Source organism: Equus caballus, unplaced genomic scaffold (assembly GCF_041296265.1).
Source record: "Equus caballus isolate H_3958 breed thoroughbred unplaced genomic scaffold, TB-T2T haplotype1-0000016, whole genome shotgun sequence".
NCBI classification, from domain to species: domain Eukaryota; kingdom Metazoa; phylum Chordata; class Mammalia; order Perissodactyla; family Equidae; genus Equus; species Equus caballus.
Genome location: NW_027222391.1, coordinates 11,676,827 through 11,697,248, shown reverse-complemented (window position 1 = coordinate 11,697,248; position 20,422 = coordinate 11,676,827). Strand labels below are relative to the sequence as shown.

The following is a 20,422-nucleotide window of genomic DNA, read 5'->3' as shown; positions in this document are numbered from 1 at the left end:
CTGCCAGTTCAGAGTCAGGGAGCAAGGAGATGAACATGATGAGTGATCACAAGGAACATTATAAGGGTCACGATACAAGTGCAGTAAATACAAATATTGGGGTAGTATCTAACCTTACTTTGAGATGTCAGAATATTCCCCACAAAAGAAACAAAAAAGTACAAAAGTGTTTTATTTTAAGTACTGAAAGATAAGTAGAATTATAACAGCTGAATAAAGGAAGACTTCCTTGTCAGAGATAATTAGAATAGCACATTTCTTCCACTATTCGGGGACCTGACAAAAAGGTCTACTGTGGCTGAAAAACAGCAAGTCTAGGGTTGCATGGGACCCCAAGATGAAAGACTGGTCCTGAAGACTTTTCACACAATAACTAACATTTTGGAATTGCCAACAGACATTGCAGTTAAATAATGAAAAACTGAAAATACCATCTACACTTAAATTTGTGGACAACATAAAATGTTCACTTTCATTCCTGTCTTTTAACATTGCTCCAGAGTTCTGGGTGGTGCAACAATTCATGAAACAAAAAGGGTGATATTTATTAAAAAGGAAAACATAAGAAATTAAAATACATCATTTTATACAAAAAATACTCCAAAGAATCAACTGAAACAGTATAATTCCTAAAACTTGAAAGTAAAACCTCCTGGATATGAGATACAAATACAAAAATATATGATTTTTCTTTTTATAACAATAATCATGTAGATAAAATGATAAAATATTCCATTCACATAATACCAGTGTGTAATATAACTCTGGGTAACTTGAAGGAGAGATGCACGGTGATTACCTAGTCAGAGGGGCTGGCCCGGTGTCATAGTGGTTAAGGTCATGTGCTCTGCTTCTGCCGCCTGGGGTTCTCCAGTTTGATCCTGAGTGCAGACCTGCACATCGCTTATCAAGCCATGCTTTGCTGGTGTCCCACATACAAAACAGAGGAAGACAGGCACAGCTCTTAGCTCAGGGAAAACTTTCCTCAAGGAAATAGAGGAATTTTGGCAACAGTTGTTAGCTCAGGGCCCATATTCTCCACCAAAAACAATAAAAATAAGAACAGGCAAAAATGAGCATTTTTGCCACAATTTGGGAAGAAGTTCCGTCTCCAAATAAGCACACAAAAAGCAGTGGCTTTCCGTGTACAAGTAACAACCCTATTAAAGATATAGCAGAAAAATATCCCAATAACATAGGAATAAATTTAAAATACTTAGTAATAAACTGCAAGTGTGCAAATCTGATTTAAAAACTTCTAAAATTTAATTGTTAATATAATACAATTTTTGAATAAGCAAAAGGCTCACATTATTTATTGATAGGACACCTTTATTTATTGATGGAATTGGAATGATAGCAAGCCTTACTAAATTTATTTGTAAATCGAAGGCATTTCATACTGAAATTTGCTTGAAAATGTGGACCTTTATGGAATGTATTTTAAAGTTGATACAGAGAATAATTTGGAGAAAATATTGGAAGAGAATTTTGATAGATAGGAGACTTCTGTTTCCAGACACTAAAATGTGTTCTTAAACTCTAACAATAAAGAAATGAGATACTATCCAAAAATACACACTTAAATATAGAACAGAACATGCAGCTGGGAATTATGTCTAATAAAAATAAATAGGCAAATGGTTAGGAATAGCAAACCTTTGGATAGTATTTATTAGATGCTAGGCACAGTTCTAAGAAGTGCTTTCCACACATCAAATCATTTAACAAGTATCTGCATATAAAAACAGATAGTGATATCAACTCCATTTAAAGATGAGGAAATGGTGGCACAGGAGCTTACCCAAAGTCACCCTGCTGGCCACTGTGGAACCAAATTTCAACCTGATAATCTGGCTGAACTGTCCATGCATTTAGCCAACACAGTATGCTGCCTCCTTGACGAATTAATTAAATTTTTTACTTCACAGACCAAATTTCAATAACAGTATCAACCAATATTTCTATTTTCTCTTCCATAGGTCAATTGTAATTTTTTCTAGATATTAACAATACACAGAAAAATATAAAAGAAAATCAAGATCAATATTGACAAAATATCCAAATATGTCAAGGATCAGGAGTAGTGAGCAGTTAGTAGAAACAAAACAATAAAAGGCAATTGATTTTCCTGAAGTTTCTCTTCCTCAGAATGAACATAAACCTTAGTGCTCAGAGGACTTCCACATCTGGAAGGATGGAGCAGACACACTTTTCTCTATTCCGCCCTCTAAGTACAACTAAAACGCTGGGCATATATATAAAACAAACCTACGATGATTCTGAAATGTGAGAGAAGAGACACACTTGTAGGGACCGTGGCACCCAAGGAAGGCCATGGTGGTGAGTTTCCTGGGATTTCTTTTTGCTTCATATGTCCTAGACTTGGGTCTGAAGAAGCCAACAACCTGGAAAGGCCGGAGCACTTACAACATTAAAAAGCCCTAACAAAAGTCTGCTCTCTCTATCAAAAAGATCAGGAAACGGACAGGCTAGCAAGACAGAAAACTTTTAGACAAGAACTGCTCTAATCCACTCAAACATCATGGCAAAATCTGTGGCCCACTCTCACCAGGAAAGGCCAAGTGGGGAGTGTGGACAGCCACCCTTTCCACCTGCAACAAGGCAAGCTGCCAGGGTGGTATCAGAGATGGCCAAGTGGACAGACAGGACATTTCTCACTTCTGGGCAGTGCCCAGGCCCTCTCCTGCCAGGTGGGGTGCATAGACTTCCCCCTACATGCCAACAATGAAGCACCCCTCCCCCCCAACAGGTGTTGTCTTAGAGGAGGCCAAGTGGAGAGTGAGGGCTTCCATCATGGTCCAGTAGTTACAAGGCTCCCTTTCTGTCTCAGGGTAGTGAAGCCACATGGGCAGCAGTAAGGGGGCACTCCCACTCCTCCCAACCAGGGAGCTGCCATGGAGGCCTAGTGGGGAATCAGAACTCCTACCCCACCCAGAAGAAATGGGGACATCTTCCCTCATCATGTGTCAACAGAGGCTGAGTGGAAATCTTGGACTTCTCCCTCCCCTGCAGTAACAAGGAACCACTTTTTCCTTTTCCTAGCCAGAACCTTGGCAGAAGCAGCCAGATAAAATAGAAGGTTTAAATAAAATCCAGAGCTGCATATCACAATACCCAACATGTTCTGGTTTCCATCAAAAATCACTCATCATAACAAGAACCAGGAAGATCTGAACTGAGTGCAGAAAGAAAACCGATAGATGGTAACGCCAAGATCACAGAGATGTCAGAATTGTTTAATAAATATTCTAAAGGAACTATCATAAAAATGTTCCAGTGAGCAATTATGAACATGCTTGAGAGAAATGAAAAAGTGGAAAGCCTCAGCAAAGAAATAGAAAGTTTCACCAATGAATGAATATTAGGGTCAATATCCTGGTGGTGACATTGTACTAGAGTTTTGCAAGGTGTTACCATTGGAGGAAACTGGGTAACGGGTACACGGGATCACCCTGTGTTATTTCTAACTGCATGCAAATCGACAATTACCTTAAAATAAAAAGTCTAGATAAAAAGTTAGACAGCTCAGACTTAGGAAAACAGACCAAAACTTAGCATTTCAGTGTCAATTAACACCTAGAAATTTAGGCTCATTGAAGATGTAAGTGTGGCTATTTTTGCCAATTCGTTGTTGATAATTCAGTCAGTTACTCAACAAGTAACTGTATTTGTATTCAACGATACATATGTTCAAGAAATCAATATTGAGTTCCTATTAGGTGCAACATACCAGATAAAGAGAAAGTAATGCTAAATACAAATACTAGTTATTGGGAGACTATGGTGCAGGTACATACACATATACTCATTTTTTCCCATAAAAATAGCTATGGGGGTAAGTGTATCATCATTACTATTTTTCTGTGAGTTTAGTGCACTTTGAGCATAAATTTTTAAAAATTAAGTCCATGACTTTCAACATTATGGAATAAACACGTATCAATGATTTTATTTAACTAATTAATTAATGTGGAAATCAATGAGATGATAAAAGTGGTTCTAAGAACCACAAACCTTTTTTGTGAAACAGCGGTTTCTATAGTTCATCACTAGAAGCATTTTTTTGGTGTGGAAGATTAGTCCTGAGCTAACATCTGCTGCCAATCCTCCTCTTTTTGCTGAGGAAGATTGGCCCTGAGATAATATCTGTGCCCATCTTCCTCTATATGTGGGACGCCTGCAACAGCATGACTTGATAAACAGTGTGGAGGTCTGTGACTGGGATCCCAATCAGTGAACCCAGGGCCACCAAAGCAGAGTACATGAAATTAACTGCTAAGCCATCAGGCCAGCCCCACTAAAAGCATTTTTGACAATACAACATCAACAAAAGAATGTTAGAATACAATTGCTAGGTTACATAGAAAAATGGTTAATGTCCTACAGGGCAATAAAACCATAATCTTTGGGTTTATCTTTCTCCTGGCTGCCACTCCCCAACAATGTACAGATTAACATGTAACTACACAGTGTTTGGGTTCTAATGAAACAATAAATCATTAAGTCAAACAGATATATAGTCCTAGATAAATAAATAACGCTTGTGTTGGCTGGTTAGACGATGCTAGAGTATGCCACTGAAAATGCATTCAGTCACCCTCTTACATTATTTCAAACTTTTTAATAATTTTTAACAAAATTGGTTAATAAGATTAGACCCCTAGTAAGTGGAAGAGCCCAAATTTTAATACTATTATAAGTCCAAATCTCATTTTCTTTCAAATAAACCACGTTTCCATTGAACATCCCCAGCTTAATAAAATAAGCAGGCAAGTAAATAAAAATTGCAATAAAGTGTAAAACTTGATTGTAGAAATAGAAATAAGATGTGTTGGGAAATATAGAATCAATAAGCCTTACACGAGCAAGGAATGCTACTCAGGTGAGATGATTCCAGCTCAGTCTAGAGACATGGTTGATAGTTAGGTGTAGAAGGGAAGAAAAGAGGTTCCAGGAAGAGAGAAAGAGAAGTTATACACACAGATATGAGGTTAATGGAGCATTTTAAGATTTAAAGACGGATTTCTTTTAAGATTTTAAGTGTTAAAAGCTGTAAAAAGGCTATTAACCAAAAAAGGCACTAGGTCCAGATAGGTTTCACATGGGAATCTCATCAAACATTCAGAGACAAATTTCAGCCAATTTGAACTACACCATAAAATTTTTTAAAAAGAAATCTTCAGAGTTTTTGTTATTTCTTTTTATTATAATTCAGTGTAAAATCAATGCGAACTTTTGGACAATTTTGAACTCAGTTCTACCTCATTGTAAGTTGAATGTTCTTTCAAGTTCTTCCATTAAAGCATTTAAAAAGCCCTAATTGTGATGTGTTACTTTTTAATGGACCTGAATACATTATCTAATATTTTATTTAAGGATTTAGCGTTTTCATAAATGAGGTTGGCCTACAGTTTTCTTTTTAGTGATGAATTAAATTTATGAACTTAAACCTATAGGAACTCCTCTTGAGAAAAAGTATCAAAATACAGAAATTTATCTAAACCCTATAATTTTATGAGAATTACAACTTTTTAAGAGAAAAGGTGGTGATGAACATTAAATTTAGCAAAAGGCATGTAATGGGAAGATCATCTGCTTTGAAGTCAGACAGTCTTGAGTAGAGCCAGGACTAGGGAAAGGTAGGTGAGGTGCCTGGGTGACAAAATTTAAGGAGGCACTCACTCTCAGGGTCAGGCAAGGGCGGGGTTGGCACCTGAAAGTGAGTGCTTCCTTAAATTTTGCACCTCTGGGATCTCACTTCCCTCACCCTAGTCTGACCTCCTGCTCTGAAGTCTGGATCCCAGCCCAGCCTTCACTATCTCCAAGATCTCAGGTGCATTACTGAAGCTCTTTAAGCCTCAATTATTTTCTCTGAAAAATGAGTCGATACTGTCTAGCTACCTCACAGACTGTGGGAGAATTGAGATATATTTTTTCATCTGTCAAGTAAATTGCTTGGAATAGCACCCGCGCACATTAAAATTTGTTCCTTTATCCTTGCTATCCAATCCCTCACAAAAAAGTTGCTACAGGAGAGGTAGGTAGAACCTAGATAATAATGGACCTTTTGTGCATTGCTAGGAGTTTGGATTGCACCTAGAATGGTGGGTCTCAAAGTGTAGTATCTATACCAACAGCATCAGCATCACTTGGGAGCTTATTAGAGATGTAAATTCTGAGTTTCCAAATCAGGAACTCTGATAGTGTGGGCCAGCACTCTGCTTTAACAAGCCCTCCAGGTGATTCTAATATGCACTAATGTTTGAGACTTGTTTCTTTACAAATGTGAGAATAATGGTGGCATTTTAAGCGAGAAAGGTACGTGAATGGGTTTAAATAATAGAAACCTTAATTAGTACAATTGAGTTGATGAGACGTAAGAGGGCTTCAAGACAGAAGATAGGGTGACTCGTTAGGGAGTTGTCTTGTTAAAATAGAAGGGATTCAAATCTGAACAGAAATAGTAGAAGCTATAATGAATAAGAGATGTTTTTTAATTATTTGGCTATCAGAATTAATGCAATTTTGAAGCTTAAGTGACAGTTTACGTCTTGGCCATCTCTATATCTGCAAAACTTTGGAAGCTCCATGCGTCACTAGAGGTTATCAATAAATGCTTTCCTTTGAGTGAATGAATCCAGGATATGTGCAATCCTACCTCTATTTAAGTGGTATAGATGGGTGTAATTTTTATTTGTAAGTTAAAACTTGTTCCTCTGTGTCTGGAAGATGAACAAAAGAGATGATGTTAGGGCTCCTTGGCCTTTGATATAGCAAGAAAAAAATAGACAGCATTAACTTGGAATTTTTCTTCCTATAACATTCTTTAGTTTGGTGTCTAATTATAGCAATTTGTCCAAATGTGAGTATTCTGGGGCTCATGAGAATCACTGAACCCAAGTTAACAGCACTTTGCTTTTCTTGCTAGGTATGAAGCAATGTATGACATATCCAGACAATCAATACCCAAATCGTAATCAAGGTCATTGCCTCTTAAAGACTGTGACCTTATTGGCCTACGAAGATCCTCTGGGGATGGTACTTGCCTGTGCAGCCCTTTGTCTGTCTGCCCTAAGATCTGTGGTTCTTAGGACTTTTCTGAAGTACAGGGACACCCTCACAGTCAAAGCTAATAACCAGTCTCTCAGTTACATCCTTCTCAAATGCCTCATCCTCTGCTTCCTGTGCTCCTTGCTCTTCAAGGGCCATCCCAACACTTCCACTTGCATCCTGCAACAAATGACATTGGAGTCATGTGGACTGTAGCTGTTTCCAGATTTTGGATAAAACCATCGCTGTAGTTCTGGCTTTCAAGATCACAACACCAGGGAGAAAGATAAGGCAGTGGATGCTGTCAGGGGCACATAATTCCATCATTCCCATCTGCTCATCGATTCAAGTGATTTTCTCCCTTTTGTTCACCTAGATGCACATTCTGAGCCTACGCTCCTTATCATGTGTGCAAAAAGGGCTCTGTCATCATTTCTACCTTTCCTTAGGCTACTTGGGTTCCTTGGCCCTCGTGAGCTTCACCTTGGCTTCTCTGGCCAGCAGACTCCTGACAATTTCAGTGAAGCCAAGTACCTGACATTCAGCATTTTGGTGTTCTGTGGTGTCTGGATCACCTTTCTCCCCCGTATACAAGCACCAAGGGGAAGAGCATGGTAGCTGCAGAGATCTTTTCTATCTTGGCTTCCAGTGCTGGGCTACTACGATGCATCTTTGCCCCCAAGTGCTATAATATTCTGCTGAAGCCAGATAGGAACACCCTGCCAGGATTAAGTGGTAAAACAAACTCTCACAGAAAATAAATACAAGATTTTAATTCACGGACTTCATGAAACATTTAGAAAGCTTGAAAATTATATGATACCTTAAAGAGTTCTTGCCCCACATCCTGCCATGGGTAGCTACATGTTCTAACATCTTCTCCTGGTTTGGAATGTCACGGTTATTAGTATCAGATTCCTGTATATAAATCTGTGTTCTGGACTCACTGTTCTTTCATTGATTCTTTCCCTGAATGAATACCACACTGTTTTCACTTTCTCTATTTCAGAGCATGTTCTGACAGCTGATAGCACCTGTTCTTGCTTGCTGCTCTTTTTCAGTTATCTTGCGTTCATTCTTACAAATTTTCTCCTTGATTTGACTTTTAGAATTGTTTTGGCAAAGTCCATAATACACATTAAGAGATTCAGATTCAAATTTATTGAACTTAAAGACTAATTTTATTAAGAACTGACTTCTTTGCAATAAAATGTTTCCCATTCAAGAATGTGTTTTATCCCCATTTATCTCACCATTTTCACTTTATTTATCAATGTTTTATTCTATTTCGGACTGGTCATTTGGGTTGTTACATAGTGTATTGTTTGTCGTACATTTCTGGAGGTTACTTGTTGCTTCCATTGATTTGTAAGTTGATTGTCTTGGACTTCTAAGCTGTGAAAAACAATAAAATGATTCTTTCTGCTCAAGCTTTATCCTTATTGCTTTCTTATTGCATTGGCAAGATTCTCTAGTACAATGTCCAACAGTAGTCATAATTGTGAGCTTTTATTGCTCTTGGTTTTAGTGGAAATGTTCCTAAAGATTTTATCTGTTAAAATTTAATCCCACAACTAGAAGGACATGCAACTATGATATGCAGCTGTGTACGGGGTTGGGGGGGGTTGGGGAGATAAAGCAGAAAAAAAAATTTATGTTGGTGGTACATTTCTGATCATACTTTTTTTAATATTTCATATGAACTTTATCTTTTTATTGAGGTAAAAGTGATTTATAGCATTATATAAATTTCAATTGTATCATTATATTTTGACTTCTATATAGGCTACCTTGTGTTCACCACCAAAAGTCGAGTTGCGATCCAAACAAATATCTCATTAATTATGAGAGTGCCCTGTCTGTGCTTTGTACATAAAATTTTTAAATGTGATAAAATACGCATAACAAAATTTACCATCTTAACCATTTTAATTGTATGATTCAGTACTTTTAAGTACTTTCACATTGTGTGCAACAAATTTTAGTCTTTTCATTTTCTGAAAATGAAACTCTGTACTCATGGAACAATTCCTCAAACCCTCCTTCCCCAGCCCCTGACAACCACTATTCTACTTTCTATCTCTATGAATTTTACTACTCTGTGCATCTCCTATAATTGGAATCATATAGTATGTGTCTTTTCACGGATGGCATATTGCACTTAGCATATTTTCCTCAAGGTTCATCCATGTTGTAGCATGTGTCAGAATAAGAACTTTGATAGTCTATTCTCTTAGCAGCTTTCAAATATTCAATATGGTATTTCGTGTTGTGTGTGTGCTTTTTGGTGAGGAAGATTGGCCCTGAGCTAACATCTGTTCCCAATATTTATCTTTTTTCGTTTTTCTTCCCAAAACCCCAGTACATTGTTGTATATTATGTCCTTCTACTTCTTCTATGTTGGACGCTACCTCAGCATGGCTTGATGAGCGGTACTAGGTCCATACCCAGGATCCAAACTGGTGAACCCTGGACCACCAAAGCGGAGCATGTGAACTTAACCACTATGCCCTCAGGCCAGCCCCCCAATATGGCATTGTTAACTATAGTCACAATGCTGTATATTGCATCCCCAGAATTTATTGATCTTACAACTGAAAGTTTCTAACTTTTGACCACCTTCACCCCCAGCTCTGGCAACCATCAATCTCTTCTCTGTATCTTTGAGTTCCATTTCTTTAGATTCCTCATATAAGTGAAATTGCACAGTATTTGTCTTTCTTTGTCTGGCTTATTTCACTTAATATAACACCCTCAAGGTCCATCCCTGTTGTCACAAATGTCAGAATTTCCTTCCTTTTTATGGCTGACTAATATCCCATTGTATATATATATATTACATTTTCTGTATCCATTCATCCATAGATGGACGCTTCAGTAGTTTCCATGTCTTGTCTATTATAAATAACACTACAGTGAACATGGGGATGCAGACATCTTTTCAAGATAGTGATTTCACTTCCTTTGAATATATACCCAGGAATAGAATTGCTGGATCATATGGTGATTCTATTTGTATTTTTTGAGGAATCTCCACTCTGTTTTCGATGGTGGATGTGCCAGTCTACATTCCCACCAACAGTGCGCATTGATTCTCTTTTTCCACATCCTCTCCAACACTTGTTATTTCTTGTCTTTTTAACAAGCCATTCTTCAGGCATGAGGTGGTATCTCATTGTAGTTTTCATTTGCATTTATCTGGGGTGTATTGCTATTGAGTTGTATGAGTTCTTTGTGTGTTTTTGATAGTAACTAATTTTCAGATTTATTATTTGAAAATATTTCTCTCATTTTCTAGGTTATCTTTTCATTTTGTTGGTGGTGTCACATGCTGTGCAGAAGTCCTTTAGTTTGATGTAGTCCCAGTTGTTTAGTTTTGCTTTTCTTGTTGCTTCTGCTTTTGGTATTAAACCCAAAACATCATTATCAAGACTAATGTCCCAGAGCTTATCCCCTATGTTTTCTTCTAAAGATTTTATGGTTGCAGGTCTTACTTTTAAGTCTTTAATCCAATATGAGCTGATTTTTCCTAATCATATCCCTAAAGATTAGTGATGCTGCACATATTTTCATGTGACTGTCGGCCATTTGTACAACTTGTTTGGAGAAATGTCTAGACAATTCCTTGATCATTTTTTAATCAGGTTGTTTTATTGCTGCTTTTGAGTTGTAGTCATTTTTATATATTTGGATATATATATCAGACAGTTGGTTTACAAATATTTTATCTCATTCCATAGGTGGTCTTTTCACTCTCCTGATTGTGTCCTGTGCTTAACAGAACTGTAAATTTTGATGTTGTCCAATTTATCTCTTTTTACTTCTGTGGCCTGTGTTTTTCTATCATATCCAAGAAATCAATGGGCAAATACAATGTCATAAACATTTTCTTCTATGATTTCTTCTATCAGTTTTGTAGTTTTAGCTATTACGTTTTACTTTTTGATACATTTTCAGTTATTTTTGTATATGGTGTAAAGTAAGCGTCCAACTTCATTCTTTTGCATGTCCAGTTTTCCTAGCACCATTTAGCGAAACAAACTGTCCTTTCCCTATTGAATGACCTTGCCCCCTTGTTGAAAATCATTTGCCCATATAGGTGAAGGTTCGTATTTGAGCTCTCTGTTCAGTTCCGTTTGTTGATATGCCTGTCTTTATGCCAGGGCTGCACTGTTTTGATCACCATGCTTTTGTATTAAAGTCTCGAAATCAGGAACTGGGAGTCCCACAGCTTTATTCTCTTTCAGGACTGTTTTGGCTATTTGAGGTCCCTTGATTCCATATGCATTTTAGGATAGGTTTTTCTTTCCTGAATAAATTCCAGTGGGATTCTGGTAAAGATTGCATTGATTCTGTAGGTCACTTTCAGTAGTATGGACATCATAATAACAGTAAGTGTTACAAACCTGAACCCGGAATATCTTCTCAGTTATTTATGTCTCCTTAATTTCTTTAAGCAGTGTTTTCTATTTTCTCTGGACAACTCTATCAATTCATTGGTTAAGTTAATTCCTAGATATTTTATACTTTTTGATTCTTTTTGTAAATGGAATGAATTTGGACCCTTACCTGACACAATATATACAAAAGTTAACTGAAAATATATCCAAAATCTAATGTAAGAGCCAAAATTGTAAAATGCTTAAGAAAATCTGGGGGTGAAGCTTCATGGTTTGCCAATGGCCTCTTGGATATGACACAAAAAGCACAGACAACAAAAGTAAAAGTAGATAAATTGGAATACATCAACATTTAAAAGTTCTGTTCATCAGAAGACACAACCAACAGAGGGAAAAGACAAACTATGGAATGAGATAAAATATTTGTGAACCATCCATTGGCTAAGCAGTTAATATCCAGAACATATAAACAATGATTACAATAACATAGTTTTATATCTCTTTTCAAAAGGAGCCCACATAAAAACTGTATTATTTACTTTGGCACATGCCAGAAATACACAAATAACCATCCGTACTCTTCACTTAGATTGTTTCATTCTCCAATGATTTTATAGGATTCCTGACAACGTCATAGTTGCGTGTGTCGAGGGAGAGGTAGCTGAGGAACAATCCCCTGTCTCTAACTGGGATTGTGAGCCGGCTGTGTATGCAACACCCTTGTGCCTTCAGAAACCACCCAGGCCCAGTTTCTGTAAATATTAATTCCCCCTGGTTGTGGAGTGTTACAGGGTAAATTCAACCTTAGGGCTAGGTGGTTGAGATGACACCCAACTCATGATCATTGGCTCACCTGGTTACAAAATGCCAAAAGCTGTTTCTCAAAGGGAAGATACTTACTTGTCAAAGAGAGTACAGCTGTGCTGTCAAACCTTAAGGGTCATTCTTCTGAAGAAGGTCCCAGGGCTTCCTGACATTTTTATCTAGGAGAGGTAGTATGATATAGAAATTTGTCCCTCATTTTGGCATCCCTCAGACTACTACACCTCAGGAAAGTTCACGGAGATATTAGCCCTCTGAATTTGACTGGTATTAATCCCTGAATATCTGACACAAAATGAGTCTTACAAAGTCATCAATTGTGTTATACATTTTTAGGTCTCTTCCCCTCTCTGAATGAGACTTCATTAATGTCATGGGGATAGTAAAGCAATCTATGTCCTGTCACTTATTTATCCATGTAACAAATACTCATTGATCACTTCTTTCATGTCAGGCTGTTTTATTGTCTCTGGTGAGACAATAGTAACCCAAACAAAGTCCTAGCCATCAGGGAGCTTACATTCTAGTAAAACAGACAAAAAATATAATATAACAATACAGTGCAAAATCATGCAAAGAAGGGTTACAACGTGGATGCAGGGGACAGAGAAGGGTGAGTGCCATTTGGATAGGTTACTCAGGGAAACACATTAGGGCAAGCTTACATTTAAAAAGAGATAAAAAGGAAATGAAACAGGGTCTACCACTTTCAAGACTTGATCTTGGGCTTCTCAGTGTCTAGAATGGTGAAAAATTAATGTTTGTTGTTTAACCCACCCAGTCTATGGTATTTTTGTAACAGCAGCCCGAATGGACTAAGGTAAGTACTCTATAGTGCTTGGAGGCCTGAGACCAAGTTAGAAGACTGGAATTGTGTGTTGACCACTTCATTTATGCAGCAGTCATCAGGGATATGGACCCTTGAAAACTCTTAGGGGCTTGCCCAGATCAATCCGAGGAGGTTATCCCATTCCTCTCTTACACTCAGAGCAACTGCAATTGCTGTCTTTAAGTGATAACATCTCTCCCCAGCACTCTCCTCAGAGCCTTCGCTACATTCTTATTCCAGAGAGTATACATTAAAGGATTCAGTGTGGGAGTAACGATACTATAGAACACAGAACCAACTTCGCCTTGCAATGGTGTGCGCTTGGACCTGGGCCTCATATATGAGAATATGTAGGCACCAAACCAGAGGGAAACCACAGTGAGGTGAGAGCTCCAAGTGGCAAAGGCATTTCTCTTACCCCCAGCTGAATGCCTCTGAGTGACACTATGGAGGATGAAGATGCAGGATGTACAAATTGGAAAGATGGGGAGGAGGAGAAGCAGGACACTGCTGACGCACACAGTGGTCTCATAAGCAGTAATGTCTCCACGTACCAACTTCACAACAGCTGGAAACTCACAATAGAAAGGGTGGCTTTTTAGAGGCCCACAGAAACGGAAGTGCATCAAGGACACTGTGTGAAATAGGGAGTTTATGGATGATCCCAACCATGACATGACAGCCATCATCGGTCCCACCCTTCTGTTCATGAGAACAGTGTAATGCAGTGGATGACAGATGGCAACATAGCGGTCATAGGACATGAGAGCTAGGAGGAGACACTCCGCACCAGCCACAGACAAATAGAGGAAGTGCTGGGTCACACAGCCGGCAAAGGAGATGGACTTCTTGCCAGATAGGTAGTTGGTAGCCATCTTGGGGACGGTTGTGAAGACATACATCAGATCCATAACGGAGAGCTGGCTGAGCAGCAAGTACATGGGTGTATGAAGCGGGGGATCTGCACAGATGAGGAGAGTGGTGAGGGTGTTGCCACTCACTGCAATCAGGAAGACCATCAGGGTCAAGGAGAAAAGAAAAAGGTGGGTGAGGGAGTCATCAAAGAGACCTTCAAGGATGAAGTCTGCCAGAGAGGTCTGATTCCTCTGCCACATCTCCCCTTTCTGTGTCCCTTGGGAAACAGGAAGTGGAAAGGAAGAGCAACATCAGAAATACTGGGGTTCAGCATACCTCACAATATGACCTTTTGATCTACAAAAGAATCTTTGAAGAAAAATTTTTCTATTTCTAATTATACAACAGGTCAAATTGTTGAAGTAACCATTTAGAAAAAGTGAGAACTTCAAATTTCTCTTCACAAACATGGTCACTCTGAAATTCTAGAATCTTCTGGCCCCTTTAAGTGCCAAACTTCAAAACAATAGTCTCTCCTCATTAAGTAAGAAATATATAACCACCTATATATATATTTTATAAGTACATAGACACACAAATACACTTTTATAAAATATGTAAACACATATATACAGTTTCATATTTTTGTAAACATTTGTACTTTTATCCTTATGTATACAATAAATTTTCTATATATTATATTTATATGTATAAATAATACATGAATACTATTTTTGCTTATTATACCAGTCAAGGTTTAACCAGAGAAGCTGAACCACTAAGAAATTGATAGATACGTAGACATATACATTTAATAGATTGTATGGAAATTTGGCCCTGTGAAAGTGTGAAAGCTGGTTAAGCAGTCTGTGTGAGGCTGTTACCTTTGTGTCTGATGCTGGACATTGATAGGCCTTGTGGCAAGCAGTCACGAAGGGAAGATGGGTATGAAGTGTGGTAGATCAATTGCAGGCTGGAACCCACATGCTTCAGCTGTGACCCTGCAACGTGGACTGAAATTCATGTCCTTTCTTGCTGTCTCTGGAATTTGTGGTATGGCTATCTTGTGGAAGCTGGGGTCCTTCTTCATGAGGCTGAACACACACACCTGGCCCAGAAGTCACAGATGCTAAAGGAAGGTTGAGGGCAAGGTAGAGCCAATCTCAGGCCCAGATGCTGCTTCACAAGAGTGAGGTGAGGCAGCATATCACCAACTTTACGGTCTGTAAACAACACAGCAGCTGCTTCCCTTCTGCCTCGACATCTCCCTGAGAATCTTTCCTGTGGCTCCTCTTAGCCAGAAACACACAAACGTGGGAACTCTGGGAAATGTAGTTCATCCTAGCCACATTGACACATTACAAAGCGACCAGAGTCCATCCCATGTCAATTTGGTACACATACACATCTCCTTAAAGCACACTTAATCACAAAATAAACAGGACAAAGTCATCCTCCTGCCTAACATGGTATAACTATCCTGCATACAACCAAAATCATGCCAAACATTCGTAAAAAACAGGGAAGAAATGCCCATTACTATTGTCCACAGAATGAGTCCTCCTATCCACGTGCTAACCTATTCTGTGGATGTCAGTTAGGACTCTTCCTCAGTCACTCCTGTTCATGCAAATGGACCCACAAACAAGGTAGCCATGGAAGACATGATGGAGGCTACACATGGACTCAGCAACATGGACTTCCACTCACCAAGTTCCACTGTTGGGTGCCCAACCTGCCAGCAACTGAGACCAAGACTGCGTCCTTGATACGGTATTACTATCCAGGAGAACAGCCAGCTACTTGGTGGTAGAGTGGGTCAACTGGATAACTTTCATCGTGGAAGGGACAGTGCTTTGTTTTTATTACAATAGACGCTTACTCTGGATATAAATTTGCCTTCCTTGCGTACAGTTGCTGCCAAAAAACCACCTGTGGACCTATAGAATGCTTTACTCACCATAGTGGTACTCCATGAAACATTGCTTCTGCCTAAGGAACTCATTTCACAGCAAATGAAGTGTGGGAATGGGCCCATGCTCATGGAATCCACTGGTCTTAGCATATTCTCCATCTTCCTAAAACAACTGGCTTAATATGATGGTGGAAAGGGCTTTTGAAGACTCGGTTATGGCAACAGCTGGTCGGAAACACCTCATATGGCTGGGACAATGTCCTCCAGGATGCAGTAAATCCTGTTAATCTGCATCTAATTTCTGATGCTGTTTCTTCCATCAATCAGTTTCTCGGGACCAGGCATCAATAGGTAAAAATGGGAATGAGTCCTCTCACTATAAAATTTATAATTATGATCCACCAGGAAAATCTTTGCTTCCTGTTTCTGCACTTTTAGGCTCTGCTGCGTTAGAGGTCTTTGTTCCAAAGGGAAGTATTTTTCTACCAGGTGACACAACAAGGATTTCATTTACTGATAATTGAGCCTGCTACCCTGCCACTTTTGGCTCCACATATCACTGAATCAACAAGCTAAGGAGGTACTATATACTGGCTGATGTGACCGATCCTGAGTAGCAAGGGGAAATTCAGTTGCTACTACACCATGGAGATAAGGAGGAGCATGTCTGCAATGCAGGAGATGTTCTAGGGAGCCTCTTTGTGATGAAAGTCAGGGGAAACCCATAACCACCCAATTCAGACAGGACTACTAAGGGCCCAGATCATTCCGGAATGAAGTTGGTGTCACCTCACCTGACAAGGAAGCTGACCAGCTGCACACTAAGGGAATATGAAATGGGGAGTGAATGAAGACAGCTGTAAACACCAGCCGTGCTCATGTGAGCTGCTGCAAAACAAAACTGTAACAGTACAGCCCTTTCTTCCTTGTTTTGATATGAACGTTTGGTTCACATATATTAACTAAATATTTTTGTCTTCATCCTCTCCATCATCACCTTTTCTAACATACGATATAACAAAATGGTTAGATTCATATCTCGGTATTTAAGTTATATGACATAAAAGGAGGGGTATGAATCAGATAGGAGTAAATGAATTTTGCCTAAAAACCTAAAAGGATTTTGTATCCTCTTATGGGGAAAGGCACAGTGTCTTTTATATCCTCTTCTTGAGAAAAGGTTAACATGTTTTTCATTGTACATGGAAAGCTTTATCATGTTAGGTGGAAGGAAAACTCAGTACTGTCTTTATTTGGAAGTTAAGAATAGTTTAAAGAAATATGAATAGGTGCCAGGTTGAAACATAATAAAGCCATTGTACTTATGTACTTAAAAACAAACAGGATATGTGTCCTAGGTAGACCTGAGAGCCTTCAAATTATAGATCAGGCTGATAAAACTAGGATTATAATATTTAATCAACCAAATCTCCCAATCAGCCCTGTATCTAATTCTCATATGCACACTTCTCAAAATGAGAGTTGGCAGCCATGGTGAAGCCTAGTGCAAAATACTAATCTACATTGATCCTCAAAATATCCACTCTATCCCTCTTTGTGTTTTTCCTCCTAAATGTTTCCCTAGCTCTCCATGCATTCCACACTATCTACTTAGTTTCTAAAGTGAAGAATTCAGAACAGAACGTATTCTTTAAAGTATAATTCGACCATAAGAAAGAAGTCACATGTATTAACTCTCTCCATATTAATGCAGCCTAGTATCATTATATTGGCTGTCACCTCACACTGTTATTTCAAATTCAGCTTCTTGTGGACTAAGGGCCCAAATCTTCCGCATTCCCCCTGATCGCTCCAGCCCTAACCAGACATCCACACATTTCCCTTTTACTAAAATATTCATATATTTCCTATCTCTTTCCTCATTTTTTTCCCATTTTTCTCTGTAAATCTCTGTAGCGTAACTTTTCCATCATCTGATTCATGTCGTCTCTCTTTCTGCCCCAGGTAGCTTTTATAATAATTTCCCATTCCAATTTGCAGCTCTCAACTGGCTTTTTTTTCCTCTGCCTCATCAGGCAGCTTTCCTCATGAACTGACTAATATCACCTTCATATTTAAGGAATGAGGACATAAACTGACAATGTCAGAGTGTGCGCCAGTTTCTGAAAAGGATTTCATGGATACCTGAAACACCAACATTACCTTACCTGAAATTTCCTCTGCAGAGGCTTGTGGGCAGAACAAGTATAGAAGTGAAATAGAGAGGCCAGGATAGGCCCACGCTGACTCACACATTGGCTATTGGTCATCCAAACAAGTCTTTTCTGAGGTGCTCATCAGACTTCCTTCTCTAACCCTGGAACTCTCTTTTTACTGGTGGAATGGCATAGACTATATTGTCCTCCACAGTCAGCACTGATTATGCTAACTATCCTAGTGACAGACCATCATCAAGAGCAAGAGTGCATGTAATTCTGTAAGGCTCTGGCAAGGTATGCTCAGGTTTTGAGCTCCATCAGCACACGTCAGGATAGATTAAGTAACTGGACTTCCTTAACGTCTACTAGTTGGGTCTTTGAATCATGCAAATGCTTCTGCTGCCTCTAAACCTATATTTCAGATGCCTCTCCATTCCAAACTGGCCATGCAAGCTTAGGCAATAAGAATTTCAATTAATGTTACCTGATTAAGAAGCTACATCTAACACCAGCTTAATCATCAATGGGCCTAGAGTCAAAAGAAAATCTGTTTTGTGTTTTCTGCTATTTTGAATCGTTGAAGGCACTCTCTTCTTAGCTTTATACCCCCTTTTCTATTTAATAAAACCAGAATTTGCCTTTAGCACTGGTCTTTTTAGAATTAGCCCCTTCATGACTCCATGAATGTTTTCTTATCAGGAATGAGACTTGGTCTGAAACAAGGCAAATGTGAGGGAAGAGGAGTACTGTCTGTGAGAAATGAATCAAGCCATAGTCCAGAAGACCTATGATGATGTCACCTGAGGCAAATCAAAGACACTAAGTAGATGGCATCAGAGATTCCAACCCAGAGGACACATCCTGAATCTCTTCTGAAAACCATTACTCAAGATGCCAATTACACTTGTATGCACGGAGATGAGCATTCCCAAAGGGCTTTCCTGGACTCAGTCTGTAGAGGTCAGGAGAACTAGTTATCTCAATGAACGTGGCTCTGAAGACAACATGGGGACATCTTCTCTAAGGGTCAATTAACCGTGGAGAGAAATATTCCCTAGAGTCCCTGGCTTTTTTCCATCTTGGAACCAAGTTCTCTGTACTCTTTTTGTATCCAACCCTTGTGAGAAGACAGTGAGAAAGATCTAGCCTCTATTACCCACAAGACACTTTTGAGGTTTCCCCATGTGCCATATCATAGAAGAGAAGTCAAGGAATGGAAGCAGGAAGTTACTGCTAGCATTCCTCACTCTCGCTGTTGGTCATACTCCAATTTTATACACTACATTAATATAACATGTGAAAAGATTTCAGATACAGAAGTAAAATAACATCATTAGCTATCAGGGAAATGCAAATCAAAACTACAAAGAGGGATCACCTCACTCTGGTCAGAATGGCTATAATTAACAAGACAGGAAACAACAAATATTGAAGAGGATGTGGAGAGAAGGGAGCGCTTGTTCACTGCTGGTGGGAGTGCAGACTGGTGCAGCCACTATGGAAAGCAGTATGGAGTTCCCTCAGAAAATTAAGGATAGATCTACCATATGATCCAGCTATCCCACTGCTGGGTATTTATCCAAGGAACTTGAAAACACAAAGGCACAAAGATACTGGCACCCCATGTTCGTTGCAGCGTTATACACAATAGCCAAGACTTGGAAGCAACCTAGGTGCCCATCAGGGGACGAATGGATAAAGAAGATGTGGTATTTATACACGATGGACTACTACTCAGCCATAAGAAAAGATGAAATCTGGCCATTTGTGACAACACGGATGGGTCTTAAGGGTATTATGCTGAGTTAAATAAGTCAGGGCGAGAAACTCAAATTCCATATTATCTCCCTCATAAGTAAAGGATAAAAACAATGACAAACAAACACATAGCATTGGAGATTGGATTGGTGGTTATCATAGGGGGAGGGGGCAGGGGGGAGGGCATAGGGGTGATGAGGCTCCCATGTGAGGTGACGGACTATAATTCATTTTCTGGTGGTGAACACGATGTAATCTACACAGAATTCGAAATATATTATGATGTACATCAGAAAATAAATAAATAATTAATTTTAAAAAAAGAAACGTGACAGCTGCATCATGGTAAAGTCAGTTGTTCTCTTTGTCTGTCCACTTTATGTTACACCTAGTGGGACATCAATTGACCAAAAAAGGACTCGCTGCAAAGAACACCAGAATGCCTGAGACTTCCGTGCATCTATACGTCAAAAGGTTGGTGGGCTAGAGCAATGGAACTAGGGAAGCAGCCCCCTCCCCCTCCGAAGGCAGTGGCAATACAAAATGTGTATGCTGCCAGCGGTGGTTCTGGTGTCCTAACCTGAGGAGCACAGCTGCATGCATCAGCAGC

General features: G+C 39.1%; 2 protein-coding genes across 5 annotated transcripts in view; one reads left to right on the top strand and one right to left on the bottom strand.

Moving 5' to 3' along the window:
* Positions 1-20,422, top strand: part of LOC138922841 (odorant-binding protein 2b-like) — a 64,537-nt gene that overhangs the window by 7,574 nt on the left and 36,541 nt on the right. For 3 of the 4 annotated variants that reach the window (XR_011435995.1, XR_011435993.1, XR_011435994.1), the window contains exon 2: positions 20,205-20,286. The exons of the other annotated variant lie outside the window; for it this stretch is intronic. The gene's annotated coding sequence lies outside the window, so the exon portion shown is untranslated. The remainder of the gene's footprint in view (positions 1-20,204; positions 20,287-20,422) is intronic. 4 annotated transcript variants of the gene reach the window in all.
* LOC138922839 (uncharacterized) overlaps positions 3,240-20,422 on the bottom strand; it is an 86,560-nt gene continuing 69,377 nt past the window's right edge. Inside the window, 1 exon segment of the mRNA XM_070259251.1 lies at positions 3,240-14,257. Coding sequence (XP_070115352.1) covers positions 13,305-14,257 — 953 coding nt within the window. The 3' untranslated portion in view covers positions 3,240-13,304.